The sequence below is a fragment of the Parasteatoda tepidariorum genome, chromosome 9, assembly GCF_043381705.1.
Source record: "Parasteatoda tepidariorum isolate YZ-2023 chromosome 9, CAS_Ptep_4.0, whole genome shotgun sequence".
NCBI lineage: Eukaryota > Metazoa > Arthropoda > Arachnida > Araneae > Theridiidae > Parasteatoda > Parasteatoda tepidariorum.
Genome location: NC_092212.1, coordinates 25,797,743 through 25,816,307, shown reverse-complemented (window position 1 = coordinate 25,816,307; position 18,565 = coordinate 25,797,743). Strand labels below are relative to the sequence as shown.

At 30.4% G+C, this 18,565-nt stretch overlaps 2 protein-coding genes across 2 annotated transcripts in view; one reads left to right on the top strand and one right to left on the bottom strand.

Annotated features, from left to right (window-relative positions):
* LOC107445030 (nephrin) overlaps positions 1-788 on the top strand; it is a 63,739-nt gene extending 62,951 nt beyond the window's left edge. Inside the window, exon 20 of the mRNA XM_043049932.2 lies at positions 555-788. Coding sequence (XP_042905866.1) covers positions 555-644 — 90 coding nt within the window. The 3' untranslated portion in view covers positions 645-788. The remainder of the gene's footprint in view (positions 1-554) is intronic.
* A 3,268-nt stretch (positions 789-4,056) lies between these two features.
* LOC107445044 (leucine-rich repeat neuronal protein 1) overlaps positions 4,057-18,565 on the bottom strand; it is a 24,201-nt gene continuing 9,692 nt past the window's right edge. Inside the window, exons 3-7 of the mRNA XM_043049933.2 lie at positions 16,180-16,606; positions 12,203-12,402; positions 10,787-11,027; positions 8,049-8,183; positions 4,057-4,424 (exon numbers count right to left, since the gene is read on the bottom strand). Coding sequence (XP_042905867.1) covers positions 4,151-4,424; positions 8,049-8,183; positions 10,787-11,027; positions 12,203-12,402; positions 16,180-16,606 — 1,277 coding nt within the window. The 3' untranslated portion in view covers positions 4,057-4,150. The remainder of the gene's footprint in view (positions 4,425-8,048; positions 8,184-10,786; positions 11,028-12,202; positions 12,403-16,179; positions 16,607-18,565) is intronic.

Sequence of the window (18,565 nt, the reverse complement as noted above, 5' to 3'; positions counted from 1 at the left end):
TATATATATATATATAAAGAGACAATAAAAAAGAAGGAAATTTACTAAGAGAATTAATAAGTTTTTTTTCACTAACTGGGCATAAGCTACTAATAAATAAAATCCATGCAATAAGATAAAAATTCAAAGAAAACAATGAAAGAAATAAAAGGGAAATAAAATTTTTAAGAAGAAGAAAAATTATTTAAAAAAATTATTGAAAAAAAATCTTTTAGAATTTAAAAAAAAAAATTTAAATAGCCAGAAAACAAAATAACAGAAAGATATAATCTCGTCATGTAATATCGATTTTTTAAAATAATTTTTTTGATAATTTTTCTTCTTCTCCTTTAAAAATATTTTTCCTTTTTATTTCTTTCCTTGTTTTCTTTGTAATTTTGTTTTATCGTATGGATTTTATGTACTTGCATCTTATGCGCAACTAATAAAAAAACTTATAATTTTCTTTTCAAATCTTTTTTCTTTAATTCTTTTTTTCTAATTCTAATCACTGTTAATAACAACCTTTTATAGTAGTTAATCAGTTTAATAGTTTTTTTTAAAATAATTTATAGGCATCAGAAAGTACTTCATCTACGAACGAAGATATGAAAGATTACTCATATGATACATTCCGAGAACCTGTATCTGGAGCACTGGTTTGAGATTGAGGCTCATGTGAATGAAAAACTATTGCATCATATCATTTTTTTAACAAACCATATGCACATTAATAATTTAAATATATATTTGAAAATTTTGTTGTTTTATTTCTTGACATTAAAATATTGATGATTATATTATAATAACGTTATGACTACTTTTGGGAAAAAAACGAGTGCACCATTTGTAAATATACAAATAAAACATTGAAATATGAAAAACATTCAAGATTATTGTACATTCTTTTGTACAGTGGGAAAAAAGCAGTAAATTATTTAACACTATAACATTTTTTATCCATTTAATGACCGAATTTTTACGAATAGGGAATCAATTTTAACAGTTCGATCACCTAACCTAATTATTTTTTTGTCAGAGTTAGTACATTGAGTTAGACCTATTAGTGTTTGCTTTACTTTTTTATTAACATGTTTATTGACATGTTCTTTATATGGAATCACACAGTTATAAAAGTCATCTATCCAAAGATAAATTCAATTCCAAAAGTAATTTTTTTTAATAATAATATGTTTTATTTTATTGTTTAACTTAATGATGATAAAAACCAAATTAGAATTGTTTGATACATAGATTTTGACACCAAACTAATTTTACGTAATTTAAAATTACAAAATCTAAAATTTGAAGATAATCGATCAAATAGTATATGAGAAAAAAAAGTTCAACTATATGATTTTTTGAGATGGCGAAACACACAAGATGTAAAATAAATAACGAAGCTTTTGAACACTCTCCTATCTAATTATTAGGACCGCATGTTTTCCAGATTGCAGGTACCCCCAATATTTTGAGGGTCAAGAATCCAAATCTGCCGCGAAAAAGGTACATTTAACCAAAGTAGGTACAAAGTGGGGACAAAATAATACAAATCTCTTTGTAAACAATACTTCTATTAACAGCATATGTTCCGGAAGACTTCATATGGCGGAACTATTGGTTCAATTTGAGAGATTCTATTTGAAGCTTTTAGAAAGGTTCCTTTTTCTACCCACATGCAAAAGTTGTATGGACCAAAATGTGAGAGTAGGAAGTTAAAATCTTCCTTCCTTTTTCAATAGCACTATAATTTTTTTTTTTTAATGTTCTAATATCAATATTGCAATCCTACGGAATAATTTCAAAATTGCTGAAATTAAATCTTTAAAGAAGTGGCAAACTTCCTTTCCTTATTTTGGGTGATCCTAATTTTGCAGAGGTAAAAATAACTTCATTTCTAAAAGTTTCAAGCATTCTCTTTCAAATTGTGCCATCAGTTTTGCCATGTAAAATCTTGCAAAAACTTTTGCTGATAAAAGAAAGATTATTTAGATAAAGTTGTTACTGAAGGGTTTGTATTACTTTGTCACCTATCTGTACGTTTTTGTACCTGAGTTTGCAACTTGAAATATCTCCTGCACTAATTAACTAACACATTTAAGGTCAGTCTCTGGAGCCATTAAGATTGACTCCCAGTACATGAATTAGAAAGAAAATTCTAAAGATGCTCGTTTTATGCTGCTCTTACTGCTCAAATAACCAAGGTATGTCATCCTATTAAGTACTGACACTCATGGAAAGAATTTATATCAGAAAATATATGTTTTGTTGTGCAACATTTAAAAAAATATCTAAATTGTCACTCGCAACCATATCAATTCAACCAAAATATGATATTCAAACATTGTGTGTCCTCCTTAAATTCTCAAACCATTTTTTCCCCTTAAAGATTGATAGGATGTTGCGTCCCTTGTTCCAGAAGAAATTATAAAAGGACCTGGACCTTAGCCATAAAGGAAGTTTTTACCATACTCCATCATCATCATAATTATAGCTTGCTTTCGAGAAGATTAACCTATCCATAACTACCAATGTATTTTAATAACAGTATTAACGTAACTATAAAACTGTTTTTTTTTTGCGCTGGAATAAGAAAATATTGATTAATAGTTAACAGTTTAGAAAAGTAAGAGTTTAATTTAACGCTCAGGAAAAACCAGTTAATTAACAGTTAGTTAGCGATAAAGGACTTTAATTTTTTTAGATATTATCAAGAGATTGGTTTGAAATTTTCAGTACAAGTTTATATTGTTAAAAACAACATAGTTACAAAATTTCAAAAATATATTTTAAAATTAAAAAAAAATTTAAAGAAATTTAACTGTGGAATTATATTGATTTTTTATATCAGACGAAATTCTTCCAAAAATATTATATATTAGGTAACATAAGAAAATCGTTGGGAGTAATCTATTTATTTATTTATTTAATATCGAAATAAAATTACTACCGAAATTTACATAAAAGAGCAGTCAAAAATGAGCATTTTAGGAAAAAAAGCATCAGATAGTGATAAAAGATCATATATAAATACAATGCTAAGTATAAATATTATAGAATATAATATAATTCCAAGTATAAATATAATAAAAGATCATATATAAATATAATACATTTTTTTTAGAAAAATTTCTTTAGAGAAGACATAAATCTCAGGCCGATGGCAGCTTACTATTGCAGTGACGTAATCTTATCCAAAATACAAAATATTTAATTTCCATTTCACTCCAATTTGCATTTTTCCAATTACCAGAAAGAGCCACCTTAAAGACAACATTTCAAAACGGATGGGAAAAGGGCCACTAACGGCCTCAGGCGCCCAGATAAAATTTGATGATGATGAAAAAAAACTTCTCCAACAAAGTGTTAATAACATTCATAAGTATATAGTATCAAATTTTCAGCTCAATAGAATAAAAATTTCATTTTGCATGAGCAGTTTGAAATTCGTAAATTTGCCAAAAAGGACATTTTGAGAAAAATGGCTTTTTCTAGTTATTTATTGCTAATTCCGCTTTCGAATGTATATTTTCTTTTTTTAAAACGTTAATTACTATAAATATTATGTTATGAACTAGTTAAATAATTAGATGCTTTAAAATTAAAAAAAAAATAAACGCAATTTTCAAAAACAGGCAAAATCTTACTTGGGTATACAGCTAGCTACAGCATAGACAAGAAAATGTAAACAAAGAGGCGTGGTCAAAACAAAACTCGCCATAACTTCGCCAATTCGGATCCGATTTAAAAAGTTTTCTTTTTAAAATGTTTAGTTAAATGTCTAGATATCATAAACACAAAAAATAGAAAATTCGATTTTTTTTTTGTGACGAATTTTCGTTCACTTACTTCGTCTCTTATTGCCTTAAACCAGTTAGTTAAACCAGTTATTACTAGTCTTAAACCTTTTCCGTCTTACTTTAAAACTCGATCTGGATAAGTAGCAGCTCTAAGAAAATAGCAGACAATATGATAAAAAAACACGAATAAAATAGTATAATATCAATTCGAATTAAAATCTTACATTGAGAAATTTTTAAGGAATAAATGCTTCTATAATAATCAACAGTCAGCATATGAGTGACATTTTCCATTTAATTTTTTGACTTGTTCAGAAATTATTATAAATTCAATTCACACAGATTTCAATAAAAAAAACAATAAAATATAACTATATATCCGCTGATGGATCCCATTCTAAATCCAATGTTTCAGATTTAGGTGTTACTTTGGCGTAAGAAAATTGTTTCTTGGCGCGAATGTAGAGCCCAACAGGAGTTCTGGAGCAAACTGATACTGATACTGCTACGAGAATGATACCGATTGCTGAAATGCATGAAATGATCAGAACAAAGTTTGCCAATTCCCAATTGAATTCGCATTTTAAGTCTGCAGCAGGAATTGTTCCAAGAGGGCGTCCTCGGAGATGAGGAGGGTTATCGCACCTGGAAATAAATTTTTAGTTAATTTGTGAAAGAAACGAAATACACTGATCCACTGTCTCAAAATGTTATTGAAGAATTTCTCTTTCGTTATGGTAAAAATTTTCGTATTTATCTCTCACTTCAACTTTAAAAACTCACATTTAACACTAGGTTTACGGGACGCGTTAGTTTCAAGCATTTCGAATTTTATAAGGAAAATTACAAAACCCGTTGGCATTTTTATTTTGTTATGACTTTTATCCATTGATCGAGGTAAATATATATTAAAGTCTATTTTCTTCAAAAGCGTTGAAATATTGAAATTCTCTTTGTGGTATACCTATCTCTACGGATATGCGTCACTTTGACGCGATCGTAATTTCGACAAAATTTTGAGTAAACGTGCAACACTACTTCGATCCAATATCCGATATCGTTACCATAAATGAAACAAGCGATAAACAACTGTTGCCGATAAGCAATAATAGAAAGAACAAACGCAGAATGTCAATTGATGTCAGAGTGTCTCGATTTTGAAGGTTTCTGTTGCTTAGTTCGAGTATTGAAAAATAAAATACTAGAATATTTCATAAATATATATCTCATATTTNATAAATGAGTTTGACAATGTACCGACACTACTTCGATCCGTTATCCGCTGTCGTTATCTCAAATGAAACAAACGATAAACAACTGTTGCCGATAAGCAATAATAGAAAGAACGAAAGCAGAATGTCAATTGATGTCAGAGTGTCTCGATTTTGAAGGTTTCAGTTGCTTAGTTCGAGTATTGAAAAATAAAATACTAGAATATTTCATAAATATATATATATCATATTTTTCTTATAGTATATAATTACATTGCTTTCTAAGTACAGGGATACCAACTGCTCCAGGCACGCCAAAATATTTAAAAGAAGGGTGAATAACTACTAAATATATTTTGTAAATACAAAGTGGTGAATTACATAAGCCTACGAATTATTTAGAAATAGTGATGGATAAAAATCTATTAAATTGAATTACTACCACTTTAAAATATATATTTGCTGTCCGGAGCAAGTTGGCATCTCTGTAATTGCTGTTATATGTATTCGTTCATGTGTCAAATTGACGCAGAGATAGGTATATACGAAACGTCCGTAAACCTAGTTTTAAATTCAGAGTTACTATGCATCATAAAACCAAGAGTCTGTTCCAGAATTTAAAGTTTTCATATTCTCTGTTGTAAAAAGTGAAATATTTTTTTAAAGAAAAAATTTCTAAATTGTTGATGAATCTCTCCAAGAAATATCAATTCTAAAATATTTCTTATTACACGCATCAAGTTTTCCTTAGTTGTTTTTTTAAGATTCCACTTCGAAGAAGCAATTTGAAATTACAATTTTGCACAGTAGTTTTCTCAACTAATATGAATAAAATTTGTTTGCCATTTATTGATGTTTAGTGATAGGATATTTCCAGCATGCATACACATTTACGAAAAAAATTTTGACAAATATATTTATTGATGTCAAGCATAATAAACTAGACAAAACTATTAAATCTCATGTAAAATTTTCATCAAATTTGTGTTTACTGTTTTATAAATTATTTTTTCCTGTTGCCTGATTCCATGAGATAAAAAAAACTCTGTAAAGGTCTGTGTATTGAAACGCCTTAATTCTTGCATAAAATTAAATTTCTTTTGTTTTGTCTGACATAACCACGAGGTTTGTTTTTAAAAAAAATTGTCACTTTCTTTGCCATCACTGGTTTTCTGCTAACTAGAATATTTTTTAAACGTAAGTTTTCGTGATTATTTGCTAATAATCAAATCATTTTTGAGGATTTGTCTTTTAACCCTTTAACTACTAACGGGACTCATTTGTCCCAACAAATGTTTAAAAATTACTAATGGGGTGAAAAGCACTTAGAAACTCATTGTAATATGTCCCAGTCGTAGAGTCGAACCAAGTATACGTGTTTCATGTGTCAAATATCCCCTAGATGGTGCTCAAGAGTTTCTTGCATGAAATAGCATAGTGATCTTGCGCTGGGACAGATATATCCCACTAGTATTCTTCATTGGGAAAGATATATCCCACTCGTATTCTTTATTGGAATTGTTATGTCCATTCATATTTTATTCATATTTTCTCAAATGAACATGGAAAAAAGAGCAAATATGAGTTGTCCAATGTGTAACGTCGGGTTATGCAAAGATTGCTTCACCCTGTATCATATCATGTAAAAAAAAGTCCATATAATTTTTCCGGAATGATAGATGTTCTTGTAGCAAGTCGATCATTACAGGTGGGACACATGTATCCCACCATTAAGTACGGCCGGGACATATATGACCCAGCCTCTAAATTTTATAACCGCTTGTCAGAAAAATGCCAAATACTAAATTTGCCTTATTTGTGACCTAGTTTGTCCTTTTGAATAATAAACGGGACAAAAAAAAAAAACAATTTTTTAAAATTCGTAGTCAAGGAGTTAGAGCTGTATGCGTACAAATATGTATACTTTTCGCAGATGACGCTAGGATTACAATTTGTCGTAAGACTCCCGGTTCCTATTTCCAATTGATTTTTTCACCTAAACTTGAAAAAGCTCACCATCCAATATTATTATACTTGTAGTTTTTTTCATCTTCCAAAATAACGCTTTGTTTCAATTCACTGAAACAAGCAACAAATGAATTCTGAGAACTCCGCACGCTAGCTATGATGCTACCCATAAAATAACAAACGCCGCTATTTTATGCAAATGTAGAAAAATAAGGGATAACACTCAAGACACGACCTGCTACACGACCTGGTATAATTTATAAATTACAGAAGACTCTTATGAATGGTAAAATTAATTTTCTTAAATTTGTTTTATGCTCACGACCTGTTAGAATTTATAAATTACAGAAGACTTTTATGAATGGTAAAATTAATTTTCTTAAATTTGTTTTATGCTCACGACCTGTTAGAATTTATAAATTACAGAAGACTCTTATGAATAGTAAAATTAATTTTCTTAAATTTGTTTTATGCTCACGACCTGTTATAATTTATAAATTACAGAAGACTCTTACGAATGGTAAAATTAATTTTCTTAAATTTGTTTTATGCTCACGACATGTTAGAATTTATAAATTACTGAAGACTCTTATTACAGAAAACTCTTATGAATGGCAAAATTAATTTTCTTAAATTTGTTTTATGCTCACGACCTGTTAGAATTTATAAGTTACAGATAACTCTTATGAATGGTAAAATTACGCATAAATTTAAGTTCGAATCACAATAATAAAGCTTTTTAGACTATTTAGCCTGTTCACACATCGTCTCGTAAGCATAACATAAGCGGAGGGATACACCAGAAGTTTTCTAATGTCTACATTCAATAAATCATATCATAAGGTCAATAAATATCAGGCAAATAGTCGTAACTTCAAATGGCGTCTAATTATTTATATTCAAAATAATTGCTCAAAACATTTTCCTGCTGTTTTTTATTTCAAACAAAAAAGAAATAAAGGAACAAATTTTTTCCCTACAATTTTTGGATTAAAAAAAAGCAATACAAAATAGGTTTTTTATTTCAAATAATTTATGAAAGAAAGAGTTAAAACTAATGTTCGAAAAGTTAAATTTAATATAGACTTACACTATATTCATTTTCGTCTCCTGTGATAACACTGTCATCCATACGATATTGCAATCACACTTCCATGGATTATCAGCCAAGTCAACATAACTGAGAGCAGACCATTGTTCTTTTTCTAATGGAGATTTCAACGTTCTGAAAATTTAAATAATGATAATATTTGAACATTTAGTAATTTTGACAGTAAAACTTTCATTCCCAGTTTGCTTTAGAGAAGAAACTAGGAAGTGGAATAATACTACTCGGGGAAAAAATTGAATAAAAGCCTTANTAGTTTGCTTTAGAAACTTTGGGAACTTCTTCGTTGAATAATAAGATTTTTTCGTATTTTATAATTTTCTTTTTATATGTTTTGCGAATAATGAGAAGGTTTGATTTGGAGCTATTGATTTTAACCTTCCACCTGCTGCACCAGGCTTCAATATCTGTTACATTGTTTTGTAGTCTTTTAATTGCATTATTTACATTTAAGGATCGGCTGAGTATCGCGGTATCATCCGCATAGAAGGCTGTTATACATATACGAAAAAGTGGTGAATTATATATGCCTACAAATTGTTTAAAAATAGTGGTGGATAAAAATCTACTAAATTGAATTTATTAAATCAAAGAATCACAATAATTAAGTAAATTTTGAATAAATTTTCTGCAATTCCATAAAAGAGTGTAAATTTTATAGTTCTATATAATGTTATACGCTGTTAGTCAGCTGTTTTTCGCGGCCTATGTGAAAGGTCAGTGTCAGCAAGCGGTGGAGCCTAAATATAATTTCAGTGTCAGCCACCAGTGGTTGACGCAGCCTAAATGGAAAGTTCAGTGTCAGCCACCGATGGCTGACGCGGTGCTCAACGTGTTAAGAGAATAAAAATAAATGTTATTTAAAAATTCGGGTCATTCTAAAATTTAAGAGAATCACATTTAAATGTTCTTAATGGTTCAATTGTTTCATTTCAATTATCTACTATATATTTGCAACTATAATCACTTCACCGTAAATTTCTACTAAGTTTTTATTAACTCGGCTCGGGTGGAAATTAAAATTTCGACTACTTTCTGACTAGTGCTCAAATCTCAAGTGAAGTTCAGTGCCTGATTGCATGTTTTCACAGAGTGTAAATTTTAAAATGTTTTAATAAAAATTAAACAAAAATCGATAATTTTATTTCTGTATAACCACCACTAAAAATTGTTTTCAAAGAAAGTACATATGCATGAAAATTCCAGCTTCTAAACCACTTAACGACAAAGTAATATATTAAAATAAGAAATATTTTCTAGCGTTAACCTAAATTTTCTATCAATACTTAATTTTTTCTAGGGCCGCTGGAACCCTGTTCCATAGTTTTCTGACAGCTTACACATAAGCGAAGTTTGTCACAACAATTATCGTCACAGAGAATTTATCGTTAATCAAAATTCTTATCACCTTCTGACTAACCAGGGGTGAAAGCGAGACGGAAAAGAGGAAAGGCTGGTAGTAAAACCATTTCAGTTATAGCTAGTTTTGGGGAGGAGTTTACTTATTCCTTTTTTAAATGTTTCAACAATATCTACTTTATCTTGGAAAAGAAGCAGTTTTATATATATGCCAGAATTATAAAAGAAATCTTGATAGTTACAGATATTTCATTTTTTTCGAAAAAAATGCTGGAATGAAATGTTTCACGTACCAGGTATTTCTCTTTTCCGTCTTGCTGTATAAGGGCTTTCACCCATGTGACTAACTAAAGCCCATACAACCATTAATATATAATCAGAATATGTCACTTAAACTAAAGAAGCTACTATATACAGCAATGATCCGCTCAATACTTACCTATGCCTCACCTGCCTGGACAACGATACCTCAACCTCTACTGAAGAAATTAAACCAATGCCAAAACAAGATCCTTAGAAAAATAACCTGTGCAAGATGGTTCATCCGGAATACCAATATACATGCAGACCTCAAAATACCAACTCTATCACAGCATATATACAAGCTAAACGCAGATTTTTTCGATAAAGCCATAGAATGTAAAACAGCAAATTTTAATGAAATCTTTAAATTTGAAAATTATATCAAAGATAAAAACTACAGACCAATAGCTGCACATTTCACCTCCGACGCTTCATATCATAACTATCAAAACAAATAATTTCATCAACCTTTCTGAAAATAACGTTTACTCATGCTGATACAATTCTGAACAACTCCAAAATCAAACAAACACAGTTTAGAGCAAGCTGCTCAATTTATTTTTGATTCCTTTTTAGTTATTCAAGCAAAGAGCTTGAAACATTCATAAAAGCAACTCCATTGCCTGCTTACCTCATTGCTCAACCAAAACTGTTCAAAAATTCCAGATGAATGGGATAGGGGCCGCTTCGCGACCCAGGTGCCCAATAAAATCTAAACACTAGGACTAGGACTAACTAAAGCTGTCAAATCTCCAGTGGAGCTATCTGCCTGCTGACAATAAAAGTTTAAATCGTCTCTTAACAATAAATAGAATTTATCAATTCAAAGCAAAAATAAAGAAATTTTTTTTTAGAAATTACATTATTGAAGTAGATTAAAAAGGATTAAATAATTATTATATTTCTATCAAACCTAAATTAAAAAACGTAAGGCATTCGTTACTACCCATAATTAGCTTAATTCTATCGAAAGCGATGTGCCTTACATTTTTAATCTGACAAAAATAAAATAATTTTCTCTTTTTTGTTTATTAAAAGTTCATTCGCTTTTACCTCACCTTAATGCGTTTTGCCTCAAATACAACTGTTCACGAGGTGGTGTTCTGTAGTTAGATACTGTTGAATTCTTGCTGCCAAATGCTTCTTGATCAATGAACATTAATTTAGGATTGAAACTACAATAAAATGCCTTAAGATTTTGAAGTCCTGCCAGGGCGTCCTTCTCAATTCTTTCCAATTTCGGGAGATTATTGAGGTATAATATTGATATTTTAGAAAGTCTCCTAAAATCTCCTTGCACTATAAGAAAAAGTCAGCATATACTTAAATTCCAGAATAATGATAAATAATACAAAATAATGACAAACAATGCAGAATAATGATTAATAATGCAGAATAATAATTAATAATGTATAATGAAATAATTATAAATAAAACAAATTAAGTTAAGCTGAGGTGATGATGCTAGCTGATTTTTTTTTAATCGCATTGCAACGAAACATTTGGGACGCGCTGGTGTCAGAGTAATACCACTCATTTTTGATAGTAATATAATTGTTACGGTAAAAACGTGAAGTCTGGTATAGCCTTGGTTATACCGGAAAAAATTAAGCTTTTACCAAAATGACTGGGTATAAGCCCGAAGCATGCTTTAATATGATTCCATTTCGGCCTTTTTCTAACCCGTTGAGGTAAAACCTAGGAGTTATATCAAACCACTTTGGTAAGCCCTTTAAGACCTGATGAAATTTAATGAAAAGTACTTTTATTTATAACTAGCATAAAACATTAAAGTTAGAAAGTTATTTTGTTATGAACAATAATCTGCGAAGTTAAAAAAATAATCCATGCGCAGTCGAATAGATTATTAAATAATTTTCATTTTTACTTTTGAAATGAAGCAGTTAGGATATTTTTAATTTTAACATGGTAGCTAGTAGAGAAGAAAATGTTAATTCAGTTTAAACTTGGTTTAAAATGAATTTATTACCAACATACACATATTGGCTTTATATCTTATCTCCACAATCGTGTGGTCTTAATGTCTATATTTTAGTGGTAAAACCTAGAATTTACAGGACTTCGGACTTTAACAGTAGCATAATCACTAAAATAGTAATAATTTTCATTTTATAAACATTCACCCTCTTTAAATTTCGAAAATTTCAGGGATCAAGAAAATTGCCTCAATACAAACAAGAATAAAATCTCCGCAATTTTTATGGTTATTCTCCGATCAAATTTCGAAATTTTGGTCTAAAGTTTTAGAAAATAGCAACTGAGAACTGTGATGATTCAGGTGATAGAGCGTTTGCCTTCGAATGAGGTGAACCGGGTTTGAATCCCAGCGATGATGTTTTTTTACCTGACCTTCAAGTTTGTAGCTGCTGAACAGAATCCCCTTCCTTACACTGTAAACAAATGACAAATTCATGTTCATTAAAGCAAATGCATGAACACCACAAGTGAAATACCGAAAAAGGTGAAGTCATTTCCACTAAGATCCAGACTCTCCAGCATTTCGGCTTCAGACAAAGCTTCTTCGGGAACTGTTTCAAAAGCATTGTTGGACAGCGAAAGCCACTGAAGATGAGGAGTTGGCTTGAATATTTCACTTGGTAATCTAACTAATCCTGTATCTTGGAGATCCAATTTCTGCAAATTGGGTAAGTATCTGTATGGTAGAAAAATAACATTTATCGTTTATTAATTGATATCAATTTAACTGGAACATAACTGTATGTTATACCCAAAGGAGGAAAAGCTGGCAGTAAAGCTACTTTATATCTAGCTGATTATAGAGAGGAATGAAATGTCTCTGATTGCCAAAACTGATTAATAATTACAACATACATACAGTGTGTTTTTTATAAGATAGCAAAACTGATTAATAACTACAACATACATACAGTGTGTTTTTTATGAGATAGCAGTGGGAATAGGTTGAAATTAAATATAGTAAAAGATTTGAAAGTGCAGTTCTAACTTTATTTTTTGACCCGTTTAAGACTACTGTATTGAAAATGCAACAATTTGTTTAGACGTAAGGAACACTGTATGAAAAAAGCTCTAGGACATTTATGAGCAGATCAATCCGATATTTTATACTGTAAGTTACCGTTTTAGTTTTAAAAATACCGCAATCGTCTAATTTCAGATCAAAATATAAACATTAAAATATTTAATGAAATATGGTGATAAAATAAGGTATTTTTTTCTGAAATGCAATTATAGTCAGGGTTATTTTTAAAAAATGAGATAGAAATTAAAGCTTTTACCATAATTTTTTTTCTGAATACTAACAATCCTACTGGAGTAAGACATTTCAACCTACTGATACCAACCAATTGGAAATGATGAAACTCTCAGCAGAATGGCACGAAGTGCCATTGAACGATTCATCGCTTCTAACGACTTCCTTATTTTGCAGGTCAAAAAATAAAAAATAACTTTTATAAAAAAAATTGGAGATTATCATTAAAGTACTTGCATATCTGACCTAATTGGATCTTTTGACATAAATAGGAATATATTTCTTTTGGCATAGATAGGAATAATGGTCATCCTCACATTTTGTACACCTTGGTTTATCCGTAACATTTATTTCAAAAGTATCCGTATGCTTGCTATTGCACTGGATTATTGCTATTGCCCTTCTAAATTTCTCTTCCCAAATTAGGTAATCGGTATAAAAATGCAAATCCGAAATCGACTGTTGTTCGATCATATCAACGAATAGCAAAAGAAAAAGTTAGAGAAGCCAGGCTTGTAAGTAAAACGAAAAAGAACAGACAGTGCAACCATATCATTTACAGATGGTTTTCTTAAGGAGTAAACATGTTTTTAACTAAAAACTATTCCATTATTTAATTTTTCGAGCAAGAGGCAGTTCTATGTATTTAATATAACTGTTGAAAATTTTTTTATGTCATGGATATTTTATTTTTTCGAAAACAGGCTAGTGTAAAATGTCTTTTTTACAGATTTTTGATATTTTTCGTTTTGACGTATGCAGACTTTCAGTCCTGCTAGTGGCTTAACTAGTGTTTCTTTTAAACTGGATGATATCCATGGTCTATAACCCATCTTTAGCTTAATTAACAAAAATTTCTGGATAAAATTCAGTAGGAATGCTCCAGATTAGAACCTTAAAATGTTTCTCTGAAGTAACAGTTCTTGAACAGGATTTATTTCAGAGGTCTTCACTGCATTAACTGCAGGAGTCAGATTTTCTTCCACATTGGAATTCAGAGCACTCGTGATGATAGATACAGCTGGTGATTTTAGGCTTTTTCTTTCTTTTCATTTTTAGGGGAGTCAGTTATCCAAAACATAATCCGGCACATCTGCGAGCTGGGAGGATACGTTTGAGACTGAAATCATAGGAACCAAAGCCTCCTTTGAAATTGGTGATGTCAGCCAGTTGCGGCAGCAGAAGAAGTTACTGTTAAACTGTTCTGTAAAGTATCAATCAGCACATGACTATCGATAGGCACCGAAGAAGACTTAGACAGTAAATTCCGTTCACTGAGATCACTCGGTGGCGATATGGTCAGAGTGCCTCCTTTCTGAATCACGATGTCAGGAAGCTGTAAACAACCAAAAAAAAGAGAGAAAATTTGAAAACATTTCCCCAATTATCCTCGTAAATGAAGCTATATGAGAAATTTTCAGAGTCTTTATGATCAGGGTACAAAATCTTAGTCTTAAGTACTGAATTAGAAACAGATGGACACCCCGATGAGCAGAACAAAGTCCTAAACGTTGAGTCCATGTTGAATTTAGTTCAGGGACTGACGAAGAACAGACAGAACTGTAGAAGTACGGCTGCGAGAAAAAATTGTCTCGTTTCGTACAATGCGTTTAGAATACATAAATTAGCCTAAGCGTGGAGAAATTTCTATTCAGACGATTTCTTCAAAAAGGGCGGAAGAAATGATCAGCAGACGAAATTTACATGCGTGGAATCAGAAAAGAAAAAGCAGGCGATAATATGTGAAACAGTTGCAATGCAAGTCCCTCCTGCTCCAGCCAGATCAAATTCTTCTTTATCTTTCTCAATGCCCGACCACAAAAAGTGGTCTACATGTGAAAAAGTGGTCGTACTTATACGTCTACACCAATGGGTGTTTCTTTCCGTCACTTTAGCTATAAGAGATTCTGTCCATAGATTTCAGATCAGCTAGATTCTGAGAAGCTAGTCGCATAATGTAACGTTGTTATATAACATTTTTCTGATAAAGATATTTAGTTACCGTTTCATAATCATTTAAAGCTAAAATAATTATATTTGTTTTTATAATAAATTTTAAAAAAATTTGTTCAGTCAACGCAAAAGATTGATATAATATTTAATGAGCATTGAAAGTTACCAAAAATTAAAGGGATAATCAATTATCACATAATTAACCATTATAAATTATAAATTGACCACAGTAAAACTTTCCAAAAATGAAAACAAAAATTTATTGCCTTTTTCGATAGTTTGACAGTTGGGGATTTTTTTTTTAATTTAGGAGTACAGGAAGTTATGGATGAGTTATAACATTTAAAAAAGAAGTTATAAACATTGTGTAACATATATGCGCAAATTCTTTAAATTTTCTATTTGTAACATGATAAGACAAATATTAAAATATGTATAATTCGATTTAAAAAAATTATTAAGATAAGTTTATCATAATCGCCTAAAATTCGTTAAAAAAATACATTACAGGCTTCTATTGTGCTGTCGCCCCTTAAATAAGTAATTAAAAAACAAGTTAGTACTTATACTCAACAAGAGAAAGTTGCTCAGGTAACCAATCAAAATTATTAGACTTAAATTTTATCCTGATATGGAATCGGGAGTTTAATAGAGGAATTAAATCAGTGTTCGTATAATAAAAATTTTGGGACCTTGTAATTGAAGTCAGATGTAACAATCTGTATATTACTCAAACAATCACAAACAAAAATAATTGAGAAGTAATTGTAGGAGTTGATGAGCGAAAAGAGCTGGGCGTAGCTCCCTAGATAACAAAAACTAAATTGTTATCTTTTAATTGTTGTTGTTGACGTATGCCATAAGGCAGAGGAGGTGAGATTGTTCTTGTTTTCCAGTGGTGCCATCTATGGCCAAGAATTCGACTTCTGCCACACCCATACGTCACATCCGTTTATAGGATGGGCCAATTTATGCATCCATTCATTCATCACAGATCGTAATTTTGACCTGAATCAGAGAACGATCAATCTCCAATTCAGTACCCCCAGAGGTATTGATTTGTTATGGGAACATGGAGGACTTTGAGACTCGACAGATTTAACGTGCATCAGTCATCATTTACTGCACGGGGAGTCTTCGGCCAACAGGGATCGAACCCACGACCACTTGGACATGGGCCGAGTGCCCTACCTACCAGGCTATCCCGGCCCTATCTGCTAATTAAAATATAATTATAACACTTACTGAAGCATATTTTCTGGAAGTTCAAATACAGGATTGTATTGCATCCTCAGTTCTTGCAGAAGAGGTGTTGACTGGAAGGCAGAGGCTTTAATTCTCTGAATGCTGTTGTAACCAATTTCTAAAATTCTCAAATTTTTCAATCCCTCCAAAAGACCAGGAGTAATCTCAGACAGATGATTATGGGATAACCTCAAAAGAGCCAATGACATGAAAGGTTGTAGTGTGAAGTTTTCAATCTTCATTATTTCATTCTCTGATAAGTCAAGCTCTTCTATGTGGTCCACTTTCGAAAATGTGCTCATGGATAGTGCTGCGATGTGATTGTTTTGGAAATTTAAGCTTGTAAGCTTGGAAGAATCGAACTGTAAGGAAGTAGGAAGCTGCTTGATATATCTCTGGCTGCAGTCCAGTAAAGAAAAACTCTGCCCTGGATAAAATAAACACATCAAATAAATACAATATGTAGAATTTAATTCTAAAACTGGATTGATCTTTCTTTTATCAAATTTAAATTGAATAGTTTAATTAACTTTCTATTTACTACGTTTTGCTTAAAACAGCTCCTTCCTATTATTTATTTATTTATTCATTTTTTATTTTTTTATATTTTTTTTCATTATTACCCTCTTTAAAAAATGAAACACGTTGGATTGACCAGTATTTTTTAATTTGGAGCAGTATTTTTTAATATGGCAGCAGCCGTCAAAGAAATCAAATATGCTCATGTATCCTTGATCACCCCTGAGACCCTTTAGCTTTTTCTTTGAGTTGCGAAAAAATTTGCCTGAGTAAGAAAGATTAAAAGATTTAAACAAATCAAAGGACCTTTTATAAATTTTATTTCGATTTATAGTTTTTCTATTTTACTTCATTTCCTTTGACCTCCATTTCATTTTCATTTCAATTTTTTTTACACATTTTCATTTCATTTTCAGTTAAAAAGGTTTGTTATTTTAAGTAAACAGAAAGAAAAATGAGAAAGATAAGATAAGGAAAGAAAGAACGCATAATAAAAATATAGTAAATGTGGGAAACGTAGAAGTATAATGATGAAATGTAGAACTGTGTAGCCGTATTGCAATACTACCAGCTGCAATACTGCCTTGACAACATTCACGGAGCGAACACTTAAAAGCTAATAGATTCTTGGATTTTCAGTAACAACTGCAACGCTAATTTAAGTCATTATTTTTCTTTGAATTCGACAGGCGTTTCGTAAGCGATACTTATTAGATATTCGATAGAAAAAATATAGATCAGGAAAACCGATCAGGAAAACCAAAAAATCCTAATTCATCCGTTTGTGAAGACAATACTTCGGTAGTTTCATACTATCCTTTAAAATATAACTCCAGGGAAAATGCCCCTTTGTGCTGACTTACACAGGGCAGAAAGCCTATATAAATCGAGATGGAAAAGAGTAATAACTGTAACAAATAAATTTCATTTTTTAGCTTTTTTTCGGAATAATAAAAATCTATAACCAGCAATTGTTATTAAGGGATACAACTTTTGTATTGAATTGCTTCTTCGCTGAGAAAAATTACTTACAATGAATTGTTTATTGCTGAGAATAGACTAACTCCTCCCAAATGCTATCTAATATTGAAATAGTTTTCCTAAAAGTATTTTCTCTTTTCCGTCTCGTTTTCAGGCCTTGACTTACCCATTGCTTTTTGAAATTAAGGAAGGCAGATAAGGCAGGCCAAAAGATGGACCCATCGTAATCAATTCATGCATTCGTTCTTATTCTATTAGTTTAATTCTTTTCCTTCTTTTTTATCAGTCAACTAAGTAATATATATGCAGAAAATTAAATTCTTTTAAACATTATATTCATTCAAAGCTGAAGAAGACCAAACTGATACTTAAAAAAAAATCCTTTTTATCAAATAAATAAATAAATAAAGTTTATCGAAAAAATATAAACATAGGGAAAAAGCGATGATTTTTTATCACATCACGTAATACAAAATGTATATTTTAAAATAAACTAAGAGTAATGTTCTTGAATAATGGCAAAAAATAAAAATATTTTACTGAGCAACATTAATGTAAATTAAATATTTTAATTACAGAAATTGTATGACATCTAAAATCATTTAAAATAAAACAAGCGCATTGTAGCTCAAAATTAGCTTCACCATTCAGTTGGGACTAAGTTAAATTTTAACATTTATAGTTAGTGAATTATAAGATATTTTATGAATGTTAAATTTTAAAACAGTTTTTTAAGTGCTTTTTTAAATTAGAAATAAAGCTCGAAAACAGTAATGAGTCTAAAACTAACATTCGAATTTCGCGTTTTGATATAATATTGTATAAAAAAATGTCTCTCTCTGTATATATATATATATATATATATATATATAAACTCCTCCAATTC